This window comes from Hyperolius riggenbachi, chromosome 5 (assembly GCF_040937935.1).
Source record: "Hyperolius riggenbachi isolate aHypRig1 chromosome 5, aHypRig1.pri, whole genome shotgun sequence".
NCBI lineage: Eukaryota > Metazoa > Chordata > Amphibia > Anura > Hyperoliidae > Hyperolius > Hyperolius riggenbachi.
Genome location: NC_090650.1, coordinates 48123452 through 48143957, shown reverse-complemented (window position 1 = coordinate 48143957; position 20506 = coordinate 48123452). Strand labels below are relative to the sequence as shown.

At 45.7% G+C, this 20506-nt stretch overlaps 1 protein-coding gene across 2 annotated transcripts in view; it reads left to right on the top strand.

The window, feature by feature from the left end:
* LOC137518175 (phosphatidylinositol 5-phosphate 4-kinase type-2 alpha) overlaps positions 1-20506 on the top strand; it is a 160112-nt gene that overhangs the window by 102915 nt on the left and 36691 nt on the right. For both annotated transcript variants that reach the window (XM_068235609.1, XM_068235610.1), the window contains one exon: positions 16831-16928. In XM_068235609.1, the coding sequence (XP_068091710.1) occupies positions 16831-16928 (98 nt within the window). The remainder of the gene's footprint in view (positions 1-16830; positions 16929-20506) is intronic.

Below are 20506 nucleotides of genomic sequence, written 5' to 3'. Positions count from 1 at the left end.
TTACATACCTGATATTTAACTCTTTCAGGCAGAGAAAGAATAAAAGGAACACAGCATAGTTATTTGTGTGCTAGGCACTGTACATACATGTCTATCTCATCTTGTCACATGTCACTTCATGTATCCTTTAAAGCAATACCAGTTGCCTGGCTATCCTGCTAATCCTCTGCCTCTAATACTTTTAGTCATAGACCCTGGCTGAACAAGCGTGCAGCAGATTAGGTGTTTCTGACATTATTGTCCGATCTGACAAGATTAGCTGCATGCTTGTTTCTAGTGTGATTCAGACACTACTGCAGCCAAATAGTTCAGCAGGGCTACAACTGGTATTGTTTAAACGACCACTATCGTGAAAATAGTAGGCAGTTAAAATCTGACAGAACCAACATGTTTTGCGCCAGTCCATCTCCTCATGGGGGATTCTGGTTTTTTTGTTTTGTTTTCAACAGTATTTCCTGAACAGCAGTTGCAAAGTATAACTAATAAAATAGTGTGCAAGCGAGCAGAGAGGATGGCTGTTCAGGAAGTGCAGTTGAAAGCAAAGAAAACCCCGAGAGTTCCCTATGAGGAGATGGACTGGCCCAAAACCTGTCAGATTTTAACTGCCTACTTTTTTCGAGATAGTGGTCCTTTTAAAAGGAAGTAAATATGGCAGCTTCCATATTTCTCTCACTACAGTTAAAGGTTATTATGCTGTTGATTATTTTTTAGAGCAGAAGGGAAGTTCTGAATTCAGATCTGCTTTAATTATGGCTTACTATCATTTTGAGTTTTTTTTTATTGTCGATAAAGCTTGCTCCTAAAAAAAAAAATCCTGCTTGTTTGTTGATTGGACAATCTGGTTCCTGCACCCATTGGGTCATCCATACTGCACTTAGTAGTGTTATTTATAATGTTTTACAATGAATGCAATGTATATCCCATAGAGCCATGTTTAGTGGTCCTGCCTGCAGAGACAGCCGCTGTCTCTCCCATTAGAGGGCTGATGGGAGCACTGGGAGGTGAAATGCCATTACCTGGTATTAGTTACATTACCTGTAGCCAGGAACTCATCAGACAAGCAGCTCTACCACCTCCCATTCCCTCTTTACTCCACAATGCCGCTGCAACCTTACACCGGGTTCACCTTCTGTCAGCCTATATCTGCAATCTGACTCCTTTATTTTAAATATAAACACAGGCAATTCACTTCAGTGCTCCCAAGGTCACCAAGGGCTGCTCCTGGAGTGCCAGCAACTTGCTTACTGCAGGAGCTGCTGTTAAGCCCCATCTACACGATACGATTCTTTGTACGATTCGATTACGATTCTATTTACGATCCGATTAAATCCAACATGTCCGATCGGGATTCGATTCAATTCGATTTGCTATTGTTTTGCAATGTCAAATCGTATTGAATCGAATCCCGATCAGACATGTTGGATTTAATCGGATCATAAATAGAATCGTAATCGAATCGCACAAAGAATCGTATCGTGTAGATGGGGCTTTAGGATGGAGGCACATTTTTTGTTATTATTAATGGGTAGAGGTGACCATACACTTATAGATGGCCACCAGATTGGGTGTCAGGGTGGAGTGAATAGCACCCTCTCCTTCCATGAGGGTCCTGTGTTCAAATATCAACCTGGATATTATGTGTGTGGATTTTGTATGTTCCCACCATGTTTGTGTGAGTTTAATTGCACATCTAAAAAACACTGATAAGATAATTGGTCCTAGGCTGTAGGTGCGTACATAAATGCTCAATTGTTGAAAATACATTCTTCTTCTTTAAATCTTCCCCTTCCACTACTTGCGAGCCTTGTACACAAGCCAGATGATTCAGGGCCACCTTTGCTAAGAATCTAGCACAGGGGTCTCCAAACTTTTTCGATCAAGATACTTCAGACTGCCGGAGGCCTGGAACATACATAAAATTATGTTAAAAAACATTACATTGAATAGGTATTGATTTCCCCCAATCATGCCCGGAGGAGAATATCCAGCAGCAGCCATTCAGTCATGCAGCGCCCATCTTTGTGCACCAGACAGTGCAGCATACCCGGGTGACAACCTGCCGTCCAGTTGGGCAGCAGTGTCGCCTGATGCAGAACTGGATTGGAAACCAGCGAATGACTGCTTGCTAGCTTCTACAGTATGTGGATGGGTGGTGCCAGCCAGGGCTGTGCAGTCGGCGTTGGAGTCAGTCGAGGAGTCGGAGTAGTTTTGGGCAACCGGAGTTGGAGTCGGAGTCGTGGTTTCATAAACTGAGGAGTCGGCAGTCGGAGTCGGGTGATTTTTGTACCGGCTCCACAGCCCTGGTGCCAGCACTGCTATTCTATATGCTGACCACTGATATTTTAGGATGGTTTCACACCAGGACGTTGCATTTAGGGGACGTTATGGTCGCACAACGTGCCCCTAACGCAACGCCTGGTGCTCTCTGCTTTGGACGTCAGAGTGAGCCGCGTTGTGCAGCTCACTCTGGCTTCCGTGATGCGTACTCTTGGACGCATGCGGCATCACGTGGTCCCGCCGGCCAATCGCCGCACAGAGCGGCCGCTCCAGGAAGTAAACACTGCACATCACTGAGTGCAGTGAATATTAATTAGCCATGTGCCTGGCCGCTCTCCGCTCCTCCCCAACGTTAACGTTACTGAGCATGTGCAAACAGTCTAACGCGGTTCTGCCGCTTACAAAGTACTGCATGCAGTACGTTATATTATGGCGCAGCGTTACACTGTAACGCAACGTGGGCACTGTGAACAGCCCATTGATTTTTCATTGCTGTGCGGTGGGGTGCGTTACAGGGTGCTCTAACGTGCGCCTGTAGATGGCGCCTGAGCGGGTCGCCTCGGTCACATGGCTCCTGGCTTTTTGTAGTTTTTTGTTGTTTTATGTATTTCAGTAGCAGTTTAGTCCTTAGTTTTCAGTTAGTTTAGGTTAGTAGTTTAGTTTTAGATACGAATATCATCTACACTGCACGTGCAGTGCCATATCAGAGGGCTCACACCAGCCAAGCCACTCACCTGGCGCAACCCGATCCAGCGTGGACCCACATCGCCACATCGCCACTCGCACCGGCTCTCTGACTCTGACCCGACCGCCGCTGCTGCTCTGTCTCCGCTCACAGGACCCTGGCAGACACCGATCCGCTGCGGCAGCAGCCCACCAGCTTCGGCACCTCCTCCGGCTTCCGGGCGAGGATTCAGCCTCCCAGTGTCCGCTCTGGCTCCTCCATCAGCTTCGGCACCCCCTCCGGCCTCCGCTCCGGCTTCCCCAGCAGACATCAGCGTCGGAGACTCCACCGGTCAGTGTCCGCTCCAGCTCCTCCACCAGCTACGGCGCCTCCACCAGTTTCCGCACCGGGTTCCTCCTGCAGCCCATCAGCGTCGGCGCCCCCACCGGACTTTTTCAGCCCCCCCCCAGTGCCTAATCATCAAATCGGACAAAACACCCCAGTGGCTCCGGACACCGCGGATCTGAACTCCACGTGGGGCGGGCTGCCTCCACACTAGCGCAGCACAGCCCTACATCTCCCTGCCACCGGATGGTCCCATCTTCTCTCTGCCGCCAGACAATCCACCACTCCGCTGCTGGGCGAACGTCACGTGGCTCCTCTAGGCCACAGGCCCCCCAATGCTGCATGCTCTCTCCCCCCTCGGGTCTACTGGATCCTCCTGGCCTCCACCACTCTCTCCTCTGGGGCCTTCCCACCACTGCTCCTTGCTCCTCACCGCAGGGCCCCTAGCCCCGCTGGCACAATTCCAGGCCTCCATACCACAGCATCGAGATCCAGCACCCACCATTGCTGCTGGCCCATGAACGAAGAACAAAGGACGCTGCGACCACATGGTGAGAATCAACTATTGCCTTGTATAGCTCACTGCTGTTCTGGGATACGGGGCGTTCTAACACAGGGGGGTTCTACTTGTTGATACTGGGGTTGATCTGTCCTACTGAACTGGGTTCTGGGGTGCATCCCTGTGCTGTGTTGACATTGAACTGGGCATCTCTGTGCTATATGCTATATACTGCTGGGTTCTGGGGGGCATCCTTGTGCTGCGTTGACATTGAACTGTGCATCTCTATGCTATATATTGCTGGGTTCTGGGGGGCATCCTTGTGCTGTGTTGATTTGGAACTGTGCATCTCTGTGCTATATGTACTATACATTGCCGCATTGGGCTGTACCACTGCTGCTTGCTGCACCTGAGCTATCTCTTGAGGGCATGCTCTCCATGCCATATCACATCCCACCTCCCCGAGACATGCCACACAGAACCACCCTGTCCAGAGAGGTGCTCCTAGGATGGGACCCCCTCGCCAGGGACCCCCCCCTCGCCAGGGACCCCCCCACAGACTCCCCCCTGTGGAAGGCAGTCAGCGCCCACATCACCCACCTGGTCAGGGAAACCAGATACTCCCAAAGTAAACGCCGCCATAGAGGGAGAAGGGCGGGAGCCCGGGTGAGACTCAAGAGGAAGGGACTACGCTCTCCCATCCCTGCCATCCTGCTTGGGAACGTCTGCTCACTCCCCAACAAGGTCGACGAACTGCTCCTACTACTTGGCAGTAAGCCCTCGTTAGCCAGCTGCACCCCGGTTCTCTGCTTCACCGAGACCTGGCTGAATGACGGTATTCCTGACAACTCCATTGGGGTGCCAGGCTATGACCTCCTCCGCGCAGACCGCGACCAAGCACTGTCTGGGAAGACAAAAGGCGGAGGCGTATGCTTCTACGTTAACTCCACCTGGTGCTCCAATACCACCACTCTCAGTATATCATGCTCCCCTGATGTGGAGTTTATAGCCATAAACTGCAGGCCTCAGTATTCCCCCAGGGAGTTCACCTCAATCGTATTGTTTGGAGTCTATATCCCTCCGGACGCAAACACAAAGAATGCCCTGAGTGCACTCAGTGACAGCATCATCAAGTGGGAAACTGCCTTGCCAGAGGCCCTTTTCATCATCCTGGGAGACTTTAATAGTGCAAACCTGCGTCAGGAGTTGCCCCGCTTCAAGCAACACATATCGTGCCCCACCAGGAACAGCAACACCCTGGATCATTGCTACACGACCATTAAGAATGCGTACAAGGCCACCCAAGGTGCTGCACTGGGGAACTCGGACCACAACCTAATCCACCTGATCCCCACCTACAGAAGGCACCTGGAAACTACAAAGCCCGCCGTAAAGATCGTAAAAAGGTGGACAGCCGAGGCTAAGACGGAGCTACAGGCCTGCTTCGATTGCACTGACTGGGCGGCCCTAGAGGCACCCTCCCTGGAGGAATGGGCAGAGAACATCATCTCCTACATCAGTTTCTGCGAGGAGATGTGCGTTCCTTCAAAGACCTTCAAGATCTTCCCAAACAGCAAGCCGTGGTTTAACAGCAAGCTGCGCCACCTTCGGAAAGTCAAGGAGGAGGCACACAAGCACGGAACCCCAGACGAGTTCAGGGATGCAAGGAACGCTCTGAATCGGGAATTGCGGGTTGCGAAGAGGGCCTACTCCGACAAGCTGGGCCACTTCCTCCAGTCAAATAACCCACGCGAGGTGTGGAAAGGCCTGAGAGCAGCCACGAACTTTAAACCACCCCCCCAGCATGCGACCCCCAGCACCCCGCTGGCTGAGGAACTAAACAAGTTTTACTGTCGATTTGAGCACCATCCCAAGCAGCTGGCCATCCCGACACCCTTGTCAAAGCCCTTCCCGCAGGTCAAGGGTGACCTAGGGCAAATTGAGGTCCAGGAAGCAGAAGTACTTCGTCATCTCCGCAGTCTCAATGCCAGGAAAGCTGCCGGCCCAGACGGGGTGTCGCCAACTTGCCTGAGAACCTGCGCGGACCAGCTGGCCCCCACGCTCACCTCCCTTTTTAATAGGTCCCTGGCGGAAGGCAGTGTCCCCTCCTGTCTCAAAAGGGCCACAATCATACCGGTCCCAAAAAAGCCAGGCAACACAGAGCTCAACAACTTCAGACCTGTGGCCCTCACCCCCATAGTCATGAAGATCCTCGAACGTCTGGTCCTTGCCCACCTGAAGCGCCTTGCCAGCCCCCTCCTCGATCCACATCAGTTCGCATACAGGGCCAACAGATCCGTGGACGATGCCATCAACATCAGTCTGGCGTACATCACGGAACACCTTGAAAGACCAAACTCCTACGTAAGAATCCTGTTTTTGGACTTCAGCTCGGCATTCAATACAATCTGCCCAAACATACTGATCGACAACCTGGCACATCTTGGAGCCGGCACCACACTCTGTGCGTGGGTAAAGGACTTCCTCTCAAATAGGACACAACAGGTGAAGCTCGGCAACTGCTTCTCCAGTGTGAGTATGACCAACACAGGGGCTCCGCAGGGGTGTGTTTTGTCACCTCTCCTGTTCTCGCTGTACACCAACAACTGTACCTCCTCCGCGGACTCCGTAAAGGTCATCAAATTTGCGGACGATACCACTATCATTGGGCTCATAGGGGAGACAGGGGAACACGAGTATCGCAGCGAGACTGAGAGAATCTGCAGATGGTGCGAAGACAACAAGCTCGTCCTGAATGCAGCCAAAACAGTGGAATTGATCTTGGACTTTAGGAGACACCCCCCCACACAACAACCAATCTTCATCAACGAGATTGAAGTGTCCAGGGTCCCCAGCGTTAGGTTCCTGGGCACAACCTTAACGAGCGACCTAAGGTGGGCGCAGAACACCACCAAAATCCAGAAGAAGGCTCAGCAGAGAATATTCTTCTTGCGCCAATTGAAAAAATTTGGTATGCCTCAGAAGCTGCTGACCAGCTTCTACACTGCCACTATTGAAGCTACCCTTTGCTCTGCCATTATCGTGTGGTATGCAAGAGCAACCGCCAGTGACAAGTACAAGCTTCAAAGAGTTATCAGCTCAGCAGAAAGGATCATCGGCTCTCCCCTGCCGCCGCTAGACATCCTCTACACCACCAGAATGAAAACAAGAGCTAGTAGGATCTCCCAGGATCCATCCCATCCAGGCTGCGGCTTCTTTAAGCTCCTCCCATCGGGCCGACGCTACAGGACCACCCGCCCTAAGACTAACAGGCGTAGGGACACCTTTTTTCCCCAAGCAGCCCTCCTGCTGAACTCCTGCCTCCCGTCAGCACGCCAGTCGCTCAGGCCAACTTAACAAATCCGCCTGGTCAAGGCACTCTGGAGCCCGGGCCTGTAGAGAACCTAACTACTACCCTGGTGCTCTTCTTGGCAGAGCTGTACTCAAGGTGCGGACTCTTAAATTAACTAACTTATCCATGAGCTGCACATTATCCAAACACGGAAGATTTCTGCTCGAAGCAAACCGTATATTGCACTGCATAGACCGTTAAAAATGTGTAGGCACTGACTGTCTCGTTGTACTATTGCCTGTCTTGTCTGTATTATTGTTGTATTGCTGTATTATTGCTATTTTTTACGACTGTCCCGCTTGTTATGTTCATTATGTTTATGTCACTGTCTATTGTCTGTTGCCATTGCCATGTGAACCACAACCAATTCCGGGTTCGACCTCGGTCGCACTTGGCGAAATAAATGATTCTGATTCTGATTCTGATTCTGATTCTGTAACGTCCCACTGTGAAACCAGCCTGAAGGTGCAGTGGGCCACATCTTTGTTATATATTTTGTGGTTGGGGGCCAGTGAAAAAGCCTTGGGGGGCCGCATTCGGCCCGCGGGCCTTAGTTTGATATCAAGCCTCCAATTGCATTGATGAGAGATACTGACTGCTAGATCATCACATCTGAGGACCAGTGAAGTCCATTGTTTCCCCCCTTACCTCTCCCTCTCTGTGCCGTGTGTGATCACTCCACCCCTTCTCCATAGCTGCGCCTTAGAATTATCTTGCTTTCAGTGTGGTGTTCATAGTTCCACTTTAGGCCATCTCTTATGACAGTTTCCACTGCCCAAGCCAATAGGAGAAAACAAAATGTTTTTTTTTTTGTTTTCTTTCTTGTTTTGTTTTTCCTGGGGGTTACTTGTCATTGTTGAAGCGGTGCCACCAGCTGCACATGAACTGAGGGTGGAGTGTGTGAGAGCGAGAGGCCAGCCTACAATATGGCTTCCCCTCAAACCTTCTCTGCTGTGATTGGTGCACTTTTTTGTTTTCCTCAACACTCAGTCCTGTCGCCGGGAACATCTCGTCTTCACTTTGTTTATCTGTTTGTTTGAAATGCGGCCCATCAAGACGAGAGCCACAGAGCCGCCGAAATAATTTACCCAGCCAGCTCTCTCCGTTTTCCAAAATAAACCCGTGGCAATATTTCAGCGAGGCTTCATCACAAACAAAAACAAAATAAAGCCAGTCTGCCTCCCTGGTACACATCCACTCTGAAGATATTTGTGTTTTGTTAATTAGTATAATGACAGTTTAAAGTGTGCAATTAATCATTGCTGTGGAATAACAGCAGCGGGCACACAGCTGCTCGGCGATTTGCACAGCTGAGCACCGCAAGAGCAGATCAGGGACAATTTCCTTCTCTTCACGTCTATGACAAGTGTCCACGTCTGCCACTGCCAGTTCATTCAGTTGAGTCTTCTGCCACGGTTAGGACGTTGTTCTTAATTTTTATTTATTTTTTTTAAAGCAAAAAAGCATTTTTAAATAACTTTCCAGGATTGCCTTCACATTAGAAAAGTAATTCAAAGCTGCAAGCAATGGTTTTTCCAGTTGGAACGTGCAGTGTTATGTTTCAGAACCACATAGACCCTTCATCAAGGCAATAAACACAGCTAGCCAGCCTGTAAATGGGTTATGGCATCATGTACCTAGGCGATTGATCCCCATCTGACTGGAACTCCATTGATTCTTATCATATACGATAACTAAATTTGTATACCGTAGGTGTTATTATTATTATTTAGTATTTATATAACGTCGACATCTTCCGCAGTGCTGTACAGAGTTTATTGTCTTTATTATTGTTTATTGCCACTAACTGTCCCTCAGAGGAGCTCACAACCTAATCCCTACCATAGTCTTATGTCTATGTATGTATCGTGTAGTGTATGTATCATAGTCTAGGGCCAATTTAGGGGGAAGCCCATTAACTTATCTGTATGTTTTTGGAATGTGGGAGGAAACTGGAATGCCCAGAGGAAACCCACACATACACGGGGGGAACATACAAACTCCATGCAGATAGTGCTCTGACTGGGATTTGAACCAGAGACCCAGCACTGCAAGGCAAGAGTGCTAACCACTAGGCCACTGTACTCACTCTAATAATGATATTGCATATGTGGGTATAAGTACAGAAAGCACCTTTAGGGAAGAAGAGGCAGTTTTTGGACTCCATAACAAGGCCTCATCCTAAAACACTATCCTGCTGCAATCACTCTTCATGCGCAGAACATGCTGTACTTCTATCTCCAGCAGCCAGACATTAATCTGTGAATCAGTGATCTATGTTGGCCTGTCATGGGCTCCCCAGCGGTGTGGGGTGTACTTGGCAGCGGGCAGCCGTCTCCAGTCTGATATGGCAGTGCCACAGGTTTAGCTATCACTTAGCCTGGGCAAGGCTATCCAGTGACGTTTCCATTGCTAATCTGATATCTCCTTTTGTTACTGGATTTATAGCTTGAAGCATGAGGGAGTGCATTTCACATAATCACTCTCAAGGTGAGGCAGAGAAAACACACCGGCTTTGTCTCTGTGGCTCTCCCTGCCACGCGGTAGCATATGCCAATTACCGCTGCCTGCTGCTAGATTTTGTTTTATTTTTCGTGTGTGTGTGTGTGTGTGTGTGTGTGTGTGTGTGTGTGTGTGTGTGTGTGTGTGTGTGTGTGTGTGTGTCTCTTCTATTTTTTTAACTTCGCACTTTGCAATGTATTGTTTTATTTTTTTTCTCCTTAAAGACGAACTCCAGCCTGAACAAACTGTCATTAAGTTACATTAGTTATGTTAATTAAAATAGATAGGTAATATAATCTCATACCCACCCTGTTTTAAAAGAACAGGCAAATGTTTGATTTCATGATTGCAGCCATCTTTTTGGTTGAAAGGAGGTGACAGGGAGAGTGAGACACAGTTCCAACTGTCCTGTGTCCTGAGCACCTCTCCCAGTTGCTAGGCAACGTGAATAACAACATAGGAAATCCCATCATGCTCTGCACAGCATCATGAAAAAAAAGCCCAGGCTTTTTTTCTTTGATGGGTGGTTCTTAGCTAAAAATGCAGCTAAAAATGATGCTTTGGTAAGAAAAACAAAGTTCTGATGCTGTGAAACTGTTAAAGAAACACCAAGCCTTTTCAGTTCTGCTGAGTAGACTGTGGCAGAACATTGCATTGCGCACCGTGCATTCTTCTGATTTGGGTTGTGTCCCCAAGCCCAGAGTGACAAGGAAAGGAAAGGATTCTGTGACCTCTCCTGAACCATGTTTGCCCAGGTTTCATCGGATTAAGTTTTCCACTGCTTTAATAAATCCCATGAAAGGTGTTGCTCCTTTGCATACAGCTGCAATACACCTTCAGTAAAGCTGCTGGTCTGGGCCTCACCCAACAAGCTATCTGTCTGTTTGGTCTCCTTAAGCCACCTGTGTGCACTGTGGGCCTTCAGTACACAAGCTGCGACCTCTTCCTATAATCTCCACTCTTCCTTGTCTTATTTCTCATGAGCAGTCACTCTGCACCTGGCCATTGATCAGCACAATTCACACTGTTTGAAATCTCATTCACACCCTGTTCTCTGGTTCTTCCTGCTGACGACACCTGGTGTGTTCTGCGTCCAGCGGTCCCACGCCATCAGTGCTACAGAGGGATCTAATGAAAGAGTAAGGGCAGATCCACAGGTCCCCCTGCATAAAGTCTACACACTGCCAAACTCCTCATCCATGCTATCATCATCTCCCACCTGGACTACTGCAACACCATCCTGTCTGCCCTCCCTGAACCACATTGCCCACCTCCCTACTATCCATCATGAACACAGCAGCCAGACTAATCTACTCCTCCCACCGTTCTGTCCTCAAGACTCCCCTATGCAAATCCCTCCACTGGCTCCCGATCCACTTCAGAATAAACGTCAAGATTCTCTATCTGGCCTACAAATCGATACACAAATTCTGTCTAATGCTAAACATACACGGTGCGTTTATTCCTGATCAATCGAGCCGCTGATGGCTCGATTGATAATATCCGACAGGTCCGATGACCCACCGGATACATTTCCCCGCTCGATCCCCGCCGGCGGACAATAGCGGGGAATCGAGAGGCTGATAAGGAATACCCGCGGGGACGAGCGGGAATCGATCCTCGCAGACGAGCGGTGACGCGCCGACATTGAGTCGCTGCCTCGATACCGCCGCATAAACGTACCGTGTATGTTTAGCATGACCTACATCTCTGACCTGGTCAGCAGATACACACCAGGCTGCTCACTTCACTCCAACAACCTCCTTCTAACCACCCCACGCATCTCACACTCCCATGCATAACTTCAGGACTTCTCTAGAGCCACACCCATCCTGTTGAACTCTCTCCCACTGCCCAGCAGTCTTGCCCCCTCCTTAAACACCTTCAAACAAATACTCCTGTGGCTAAAAGTATTAGAGGCAGAGGATCAGCAAGACACTGGTATTGTTTTCTATTAATGTCCGCCTCCACATCCCTCTCACTTCAGTTTCCCTTTAAAGTGGACCCAAATTAAAAATACACGATTTCAGAAATAAAATCTATTTTCTAAATTATAATAATAAATAGCAGCCGTTTTCAGCTGCATGATGACAAATATAAAATATTTTACATTTATTGGAGGAACCCCTCCCTTCCTTTCATATTGCCGGCACCGAATCCGGCAAACTGGTGGAGTCAGAGGTGTCCGGCAAAGAAGGAATTGCTAATGGCTGCCACCTGTATAACCCGAGTTATGAAAAGAGAAGGGTGAAAAGCATGCACTGAAATGCTCATAGGCTTGAAGGAGTGTTTATTTATCTTTGTATCTGTCAGAGTGCTGCAACTAAATATTTTGAATTAAAAAAAATGTTTGGTTTGGGTCCGCTTTAAGGCTATTGCCATCTTGCCGATCTGTGATTTAAGCAAGTCTGTCTAGTTATCACTCTGTTGGATTCCCTGCTATTAAGAGTGTAGACTATGAACAGACTTTGAAGAATATTTAAAAGTTTATTGTTGTTGATAACTAAAAAAGGACAACATGCAAGTATAAATTGCAATTGTCATTCTTGATCAATTTCTGGTTCAATTGCGCTCTCACAATTGCTGTTTTAATGCAAATCTTGGAAATACAGTATAAAAAGTAGGGGACAGAGGATCTAGGTCTGCCTCTTCCCCAATCTACACATCAAAAGGTTTTATTTATTGCCATTTATGGAGAGGTTTGTCCATTTCCTGTCAGGACAGGAAGTCCTGGATGAGTTGTCCCAACAGAGGACAAAGACGCTAAAAAAACGCCCAAAGGTTCTTATTCCTTTTCACAAACTCCAAAGCAAGAGTAACAGTCTTCCTGGGGTTTGGGTAGTTTGAAGGAACTGGCTGTTCTCTCAGAGTTATGATGGAAAAGGATGAAATAATTAGGGTTATTAAAGGCCAGCTGGGCTGTGATTGGTTGCCGTGGATAACAGCGACACGTTTTCCTGATTGTTGAGTCGTCTTCATTCTGTTGTGTGCTGCAGAGCTGGCTGGAAGCTGCTCTGGGCTGTCTGCCCAGTTATTGAGAAAGTGCAGCCCTGTCATTCTCCCTGCCTTGTGCTCCTATTGCATCCTGTTTATCTTCACTGCAGAGGATGACCAGGAAATACAGATGGGAAAGGAACTGGGATTTTTCCAGCAGGGGTCCGCTTGTGGATTGTGCTGGAAGATAGATTGATGTCGCTGGATCTGTGGTCGTTTTTAATCAGCAACAAAGGGAGGCGCCGCCTGGATTCTAACGGGGCCTGTTGATAAAAATGTGAATGATGGTTTTGCCAGACATCCAGCTCTGATTGGCTGTAGGCAGCAGTAGTCACCTGTTCAGGAATGCATTATTATTATTATATGTCTTCTGCAACTTTTATTGATAGAGTTAAATTAACTTTTGCAACGAACATGGTCTTGCATTCTTCAAAGGTGCAGGAATGAGGGCTTTACAGACGGATAAATCTCTGACATAACATTCAACAAAAATGTGTTTTTCTACTTTTTTATTAGCTGTACAGTTACCGTATCTGCTTTTGTGCTCAAGTCATATTGTCTGTTTACAAATTACAAGGTCCCAAAGTACAGTTTATCTGCTCTGAAAGCTGCCATTGCATTTTATTGCATAGCCACTGTTTTTAAATATTAACCCCCTCCCTACCGCCTAACGCCGATTGGCAGCGGGAGGGTTGCAGCTACAGGACCGCCTAATGCCGATTGGCGTCAAGTCCTGTAGCTGCAGATTAGCTGGGATTGTGCGCACAGATGCGTGCATTCCTGCTTGAGTGACGGAGCTCAGCTCTGTAAACAGTCTGCCAGCGGCAATCATTGCTGGCAGGTTGTTAGGGGAAGAAATGGCTGGGTTTTTTTTTTTGCTTTGTACAGCGCTGCGATCTAGCGCAGCGCTGTACAGGGGACAACCCTGTCACTTGGCTGTCCCCTGGAGTGTTTCACAAAGCAATCGCTTTCATGGGCTGATACCTATGAGAGGCGATAGCTGTGATTGGCTTTCGAGGGGGAGGGAGGGGGAGGAATAAATGAAAAAGAAAATAGACATTTATATTTAAAAAAAAAAAAAAAAAAAAAAAAAAGATAAATAAAATTAATTTTAAAAAAAACCACTGCAGCAGCCCACCAACAGAAAGTTCTGTTGGTGGGCAGAAAAGGAGGAAAGATTCATTTTTGTGCCAAGTTGTATGGTTGTGCAGCAAACTGTTAAAGTTGTAGAGTGCTGAATTATAATAAACAGCCTGGTCACTAGGGGGTGTAAGCCTGTGGTCCTCAACTGGTTAAAATCTAGAAGTCACTTATCAACCGAACACATACTAGAATCTCAGAGAGCTCAGTTTGAGCATTTTGCTAATGGTTACATTCTCCTGCCAGACATATTTAGTAAAGAAAAGATAATGTTATCACCTCTTCAGCTTTCCACTGAAGCAAGGAGCTTTCCATTGAATAATAAAGTGCTGTGTTTAATGGTTTGAATGCTGTTCTGCTACAATGTTGTTGTTTTTTTGTGGTAGTATGGTTAAGGCTGTAAATAATCTTTTAGAGCAAAGAAGAAATGTTGAGTTTTATACCAGGAATGCAGATATTGCTGTAACAAGGGAATACCTTCAGTTCAACCCTGTACATTGCAGGAGTTAATAGCAAGCCTTATTGTACCCGAGCCTCTGATGGGAGTGTCCAAGTTTTCCCCCAGTCAATAAATTAGTCCTGGTGTAGAAAATGAGTATCAAGGGCTCCTACTTCATGCAGCTAATCACTCCTGAAGCAAGACTGGAATATTTGGCTAGACAGCTAGCACATCCTAAAGAGTACAGATTCCAAAGGGGTCTGCAGACTGATATGATACTTTCAAATAGACTTAAAGAGAATCTGTAACCAAGAATTGAACTTCGTCCCAATCAGTAGTTGATACCCTCTTTCCCAACAGAAATCTTTACCTTTCTCAAACAGAACATCATGGCTGATATTGTGGTGAAACCCCTCCCACAGTGTGAGTTCATGACCATGGTACTGATATCACACAGTGGGAGCCTTGTTGCATTGTGGGAAATAACAGCTGTTTACAACTACCAAACAAAGCAGCATCTCCTTCCACAGACATTACCTGCCAGCAGTAAAGATGTCGCCATATGATAAATGTCAGAATGTAAATCGGGGAGAGGAAAGATTTTACAATGGGCAATCACTGACTAAATAATTTATAAATAATTATTGTTACAATTAGAGGGAACCTAAACTGAGAAGGGTAAGGATTTTTCCTTTAAAAATAATACCAGTTGCCTGACTCTCCTGCTGATCCTGTGTCTCTAAAGCTTTCAGCCACAGCCCCTGAACAAGCATGCAGATCAGGTGCTCTGACTGAAGTCAGACCGGATTAGCTGCATGCTTGTTGCAGGTGTGGGATTCAGCCACTACTGCAGCTAAAGATAAGCAGGAGAGTCAGGCAACTGGTATTGTTTAAAAGGAAACCTCTATAACCCTCTCAGTTTAGGTTCCCTTGAAACACTTTATTCATTACATTATTTTCACTGGAAAACAAAAGTTTGCTTTCTTAAAACAGAAAGAATTTGCGATAATTCAGGTTGGAGTGAGCTTGAGATGTCTCCCAGAGCAACACTGCTGAATATATGCAAATTAACCATTGTAGCCTTAGAAGCTAAACACACCTCCAGATCCGCTGGAATGCAATGATGTGTCAGCTTGTAAATAGTACAGAGCCACAATAATCCAACATGCATACAGACTGTTTTGGATTGGTTGATCCTCATCAGTGCATGGCATGGATTAATTTAGGTCTATTAAGTAGGGCTTGAAACACCCAGAGGTACAGACTAACCAGCAAGCTCATGGTGATCCAGAACTCATTGGAGCACTGGAGTTCCTCTTTAAGGGCTGGTTCAGATGAGCGTCTGAACCAGCGGCGCGACGACTCACTCATCATGTGGGACAGGATTGTGTGCGGCGTTTGATACCCAACAGTTCCTTTTCTGTGCTTTAGAAAACCCTCTCGGCCCCTGGTGATAACAGAACAAAGCCTTTCCATCCACAAACCCATGTGAGCACTGTGGTGGATAGGTGAGTTTCTTCTCTTGATTGGTGGAGTTCATGAAATAATAGGACAGTTGCTGGCCAATAAGCAATCCTCTACTTGACATGGGCCAAATATTGTGAGGCTCCCTGGGCATTCAGGAAAGGATCTGAATATTGCTGCGGACACACTGTGATCTCTGCTGTAAAGCTACAGAGCCAAAACAGTGAAGACATTAAATGGTTGACAGCTTTTTTGTGTTTTGAAGAAGTTTCATCACTGATACAAGTGGCTTCCTCCGCTCAAATCAGGTGAGGGAACTGCCTGGATATTTATGTACAGGATAATTAACAGTTACTCCTGGCAACTAACAGTCTAGCCTAATTAAAACCCATCAGATTACCAGGTGGAAGGCGTGTATTGCTTTTAAAATATCTAGGGGATAAAAAGGAGGGAGCCTTCAACACCACTTATTATCGACTCACAAATGATGTTTATTCATGTATTAAACACAATACACTCCTTCAGCCAGGAAACAACTTGACAATTAACATGTGCATTATAAATATAATCAGGCTACAGTAGCCCAAGTCAAGGCAGAAGATGACAGCTTCCATATTATTTTCACTTCCGGTTCACTTTAAGCACAGAAGCCACTTCTGCTGGCGATGAAATGTCTTCTAGAATGTCCTGCTGAAACTACCTTTTTTCATCTGTAGATATACCATGACCTGGATGAACGAGAGTTCCCACAGATGTTAGAAGTAAAGGCTGAAAGTCTCCTGAAGGTCCAGCGATGACCACTATGCATCTATTAAAGAGAACCTAAACTGAGAAGGATATGGATTTTTCCTTTTAAAATAATACCAGTTGCCTGAATCTCCTGCTGATCCTGTGTCTCTAATACTTTTAGCCACAGCCCCTGAACAAGCATGCAGATCAGGTTCTCTGACTGGAGTCAGACTGGATTAGCTGCATGCTTGTTTCAAGTGTGTGATTCAGCCACTACTGAAGCCAAAGATATCAGCAGGACTGCCAGGCAACTGGTATTGTTTAAAAGGAAACATCCGTATCCCTCTCAGTTTAGGTTCCCTTTAAGTGTTCAGGAAGTTCCTCTTACTTCATCAGATCTGATGTATTTATTTCTTGTATTGCAGATCAATGAACTCAGCCATGTACAAATACCTATCATGCTGATGCCCGATGACTTCAAAGCCTATTCCAAAATCAAGGTGGACAACCACCTATTTAACAAGTAAGTCATGTGCGTTTTTTGATTTATAAAATTGTAAAGAATAACTTTACCAAGGTTCCTCCATGTTACTGTGGAGACTTCGTTACTGTGGAGATTTCGTTACTGTGGAGACTTTGTTACTGTGGAGACTTTGTTACTGTGGAGACTTTGTTACTGTGGAGACTTTGTTACTGTGGAGACTTTGTTACTGTGGAGACTTTGTTACTGTGGAGACTTTGTTACTGTGGAGACTTTGTTACTGTGGAGACTTTGTTACTGTGGAGACTTTGTTACTGTGGAGACTTTGTTACTGTGGAGACTTTGTTACTGTGGAGACTTTGTTACTGTGGAGACTTTGTTACTGTGGAGACTTTGTTACTGTGGAGACTTCGTTACTGTGTCCAGACTTCTGACACAAGTAATGAAAGCACACCTGAACCTGTAAAAAACAAAACGAGATTTAGCCTTACCTGGGGCTTCTTCATGCCCTCCATACATTTAGTGGCCCCTCAGTATATTTGTCCTCCCCTCATCATGCTGCCAGTTTTGTTATAGTCCTTTCTGAACTGTGTGTGCACAGAACACTAATGGCTACGGCTGGTATACACGGCCATTCTAGAGCACAATCGAGGTGCACGGACATTGCAGAGCATGTGCCTTAGCTGCAACCCAGCCAGGTCTAGGGGAGGACAAAGACACTGAGGGTTTGGAGGAAGCCTCAGGTGTGGCTAAATCTTGGGGGGGGGGGGGTTGCTGCTGTTACATAGCAAAGCATGATAAGAACTGAGTATCTAAAGAACAGTAGATGGTTTCTTATGACCCAAATCTCAGTAAAACTACTCAGAGATGTGTGTTGTGACTGACAGTGTGCGGTAGACTGAAAACCCCACCTTATCCCCAGTCTAAAGCAGATACAGTGGCTACCAGCTGGATACCGACACAGTTCGTAGAGGCTATCATTTGAGTTAAGAACGTGTGGCAACTTAAATATGTAGCAACAGTTTAGGGACTTGTCAAAGTACTTTTTTTTTTTTTTGTCAAAGTGGTTTTTCTTATACGCATGGACTTGGGTATTTATGTAGGTGTGGACCAATTCTAGTACTCATTTTACTCTTGCCATTAAGTGATTCGACCTCTGAATCTGAGGGTTTAGCTCGAAGCTTAAATAAACCCAAAACGGAACAAAGAAATCTCTAACAGAAATCTGGATGATAATTTAAGCGGATCCGAGATAAAAAACTAACTATAACAAGTAACTTGTCTATATATCTTATCTAAAGTTTAGATCAGCCTTTCTCAACCTTTTTACCTTGGAGGAACCCTGTAAATAACTTTTGGATTTCAAGGAACCCTGCAAACAATGTTTTGGTCTCGAGGAACCCCTGCATTTATTTTTCAGGAGGCATGGTCTTCAAGTGGGTTAAGCTGCTAATTACACTATCTCCTATTACACTGCCACTCATTATACTGTCTCCTGACCCCCCAATTTAGTGCTTCTTGTTACAGTACCACCTATTATAATGTGCTCTATTATACTTCCCCCACGATGGGGTAAAATGCCAAGGAACCCCTGCAGAGTCCTCAAGGAACCCTGGGGTTCCAGGGAACCCTGGTTGAGAAAGCCTGGTTTAGATGGTTTACACAGCAAATCTAGCTGCAAACAGTTTTATTAGAATATGATTATTTATTCCTGTGATACAATGACAGCAGCCAAGTTGTTTGTAAACATTACACAGAGGCAGGCTTATCTGCATCTTGAGCCATCAGCCTAATCCCCTCTCCTCCTCCCTTCTCCCCTCTGTCTCTGAAATCAATGGCTAGTAACACCTCCCCCTCCTCCTGCCCAGACTGAGCTCCCATGAGCCCTTACTACTGCCAAGGCTCTCTGAAAACCTGTGGGTGTGGCTCTTTTAGTTTATAGGGAATTAGAGTATTAAAACAAAAACAAAAAAGTATTTGGCTTGAGGAATGCCCTATAAACAATAGGAAAGGAACACAATTATGCAATGTGTAAAAGTTCACCTGGGATCCACTTTAATATAGAAGGTGTTTAGAAACATGAGTGAATGAAGTTTCAAAAACATTTGGCCAACAAAAAGTATTCTTTGCACCACTTTGCATCTTAAACGCCTTCTAAATGTAATTATGCTGATTTTTATTTTATACGTGACTGTGTTTGCATGAGGAGGCAGGAGATCCGTCACAGGAAGTTGATGAAGAGGCCCAACTCTGGTAACAGGAAACTAGCAAGAGTCTTGAGCCTGCATGGATGGTTGCAATAGCTAAATAAAGAATTTTGCAATTTACAGATGAAAATATCTCTACACATTGTATCAATGAACCAATCAAAAATGATGTGGATAATAACTCTTTAGGTCAAAATAAGCACCTTAATGACTGAAAAGAAAGATGAATGCTTTCAGTGTTAGTAGTTAATTTCCAAAGGGTATACTTGTAATTTACAGTAAATCATCACTGCTTTTATAATTTGCCTTATTCTATTTTGAGTTTAGTTGGGTTTTAATTCAGTTGTATACATGTATTAATTCACCACTTATGTGGCAAACTTGTTGTTTTGAGTATACTGAAATTATCTCAGACAATCTCAGTGGAACTCTACTTTTGTTGACGAAACTGCTCACTGCACAGATTGAGGGGAAAATTAAAAAAAAAATCCCACAATTAAGCCCCTTGCCAGTAGTATAGATGCCGGCATCACTGATACATTTAAAGTACATTTAAAGTACACCTGAAGTGAGAAGCATTTGGTGGCTGCCATATTTATTTACTTCTAAACCATACCAGTTGCTTAGCAGTCCTGCTGATCTCTTTCGCTGCAGTAGTCTCTGAACCACTCACTTGAAACAAGCATGTGACTAATCCAGTCAGGCTTCAGTCAGAAACTTATAATGAACAGGCTTGTTTGGCTAAAAGTATTATAGGCAGAGGATCAGCAGGACAGCCAGACAATGCGCAAGGAAATAAATATGTCAGCCTCCGTATCCCTCTCATTTCAAATGTGCTTTAAGAACATAAATCTGGGTGAGGTGAGTTCTTACAATGGGCAAATCTCGATTTTTAAATGTTGTGAAAAGATGTACAATTTTATTATGTTCTATTCAATAACATTGCTTTTTAAGTTTAACCACTTAATGAAAAGCTGACTTAAAAAAAAGTCCTGCTAGAGCCTCTTAATGGCTCCAGGACATTTTTATAAGTCAGGCAGTGCTGCTGCCGCTGTGCGCGTGCATGTGTGCGCTCCCGCGGGTGCACGTGTGCACTCCCGAACGTGCATTCTTGTGCACGTGCATGTGAAAATAGTGGGGGAAAAAACCACCAAAGAAACATACACCTTTATTTCCAAATGATATATTGTCACCATACTTTGTACTAGGGACATAATTAAAATCTTGTGACAACCAGGACAAATGGGCAGATAAAATGTGAGTTTTATGTACAGCAGCAGTGTTTATATTAAAACCACAGTGGATGAAATTGTAGAAATGGTGTATTTTTTCATTTTTTCCTTGTATTTCCGTTTAAAATGCATAGAAAATAATGTAATTACTGAAAACAAATATCAACCTCAAAAAACCCAA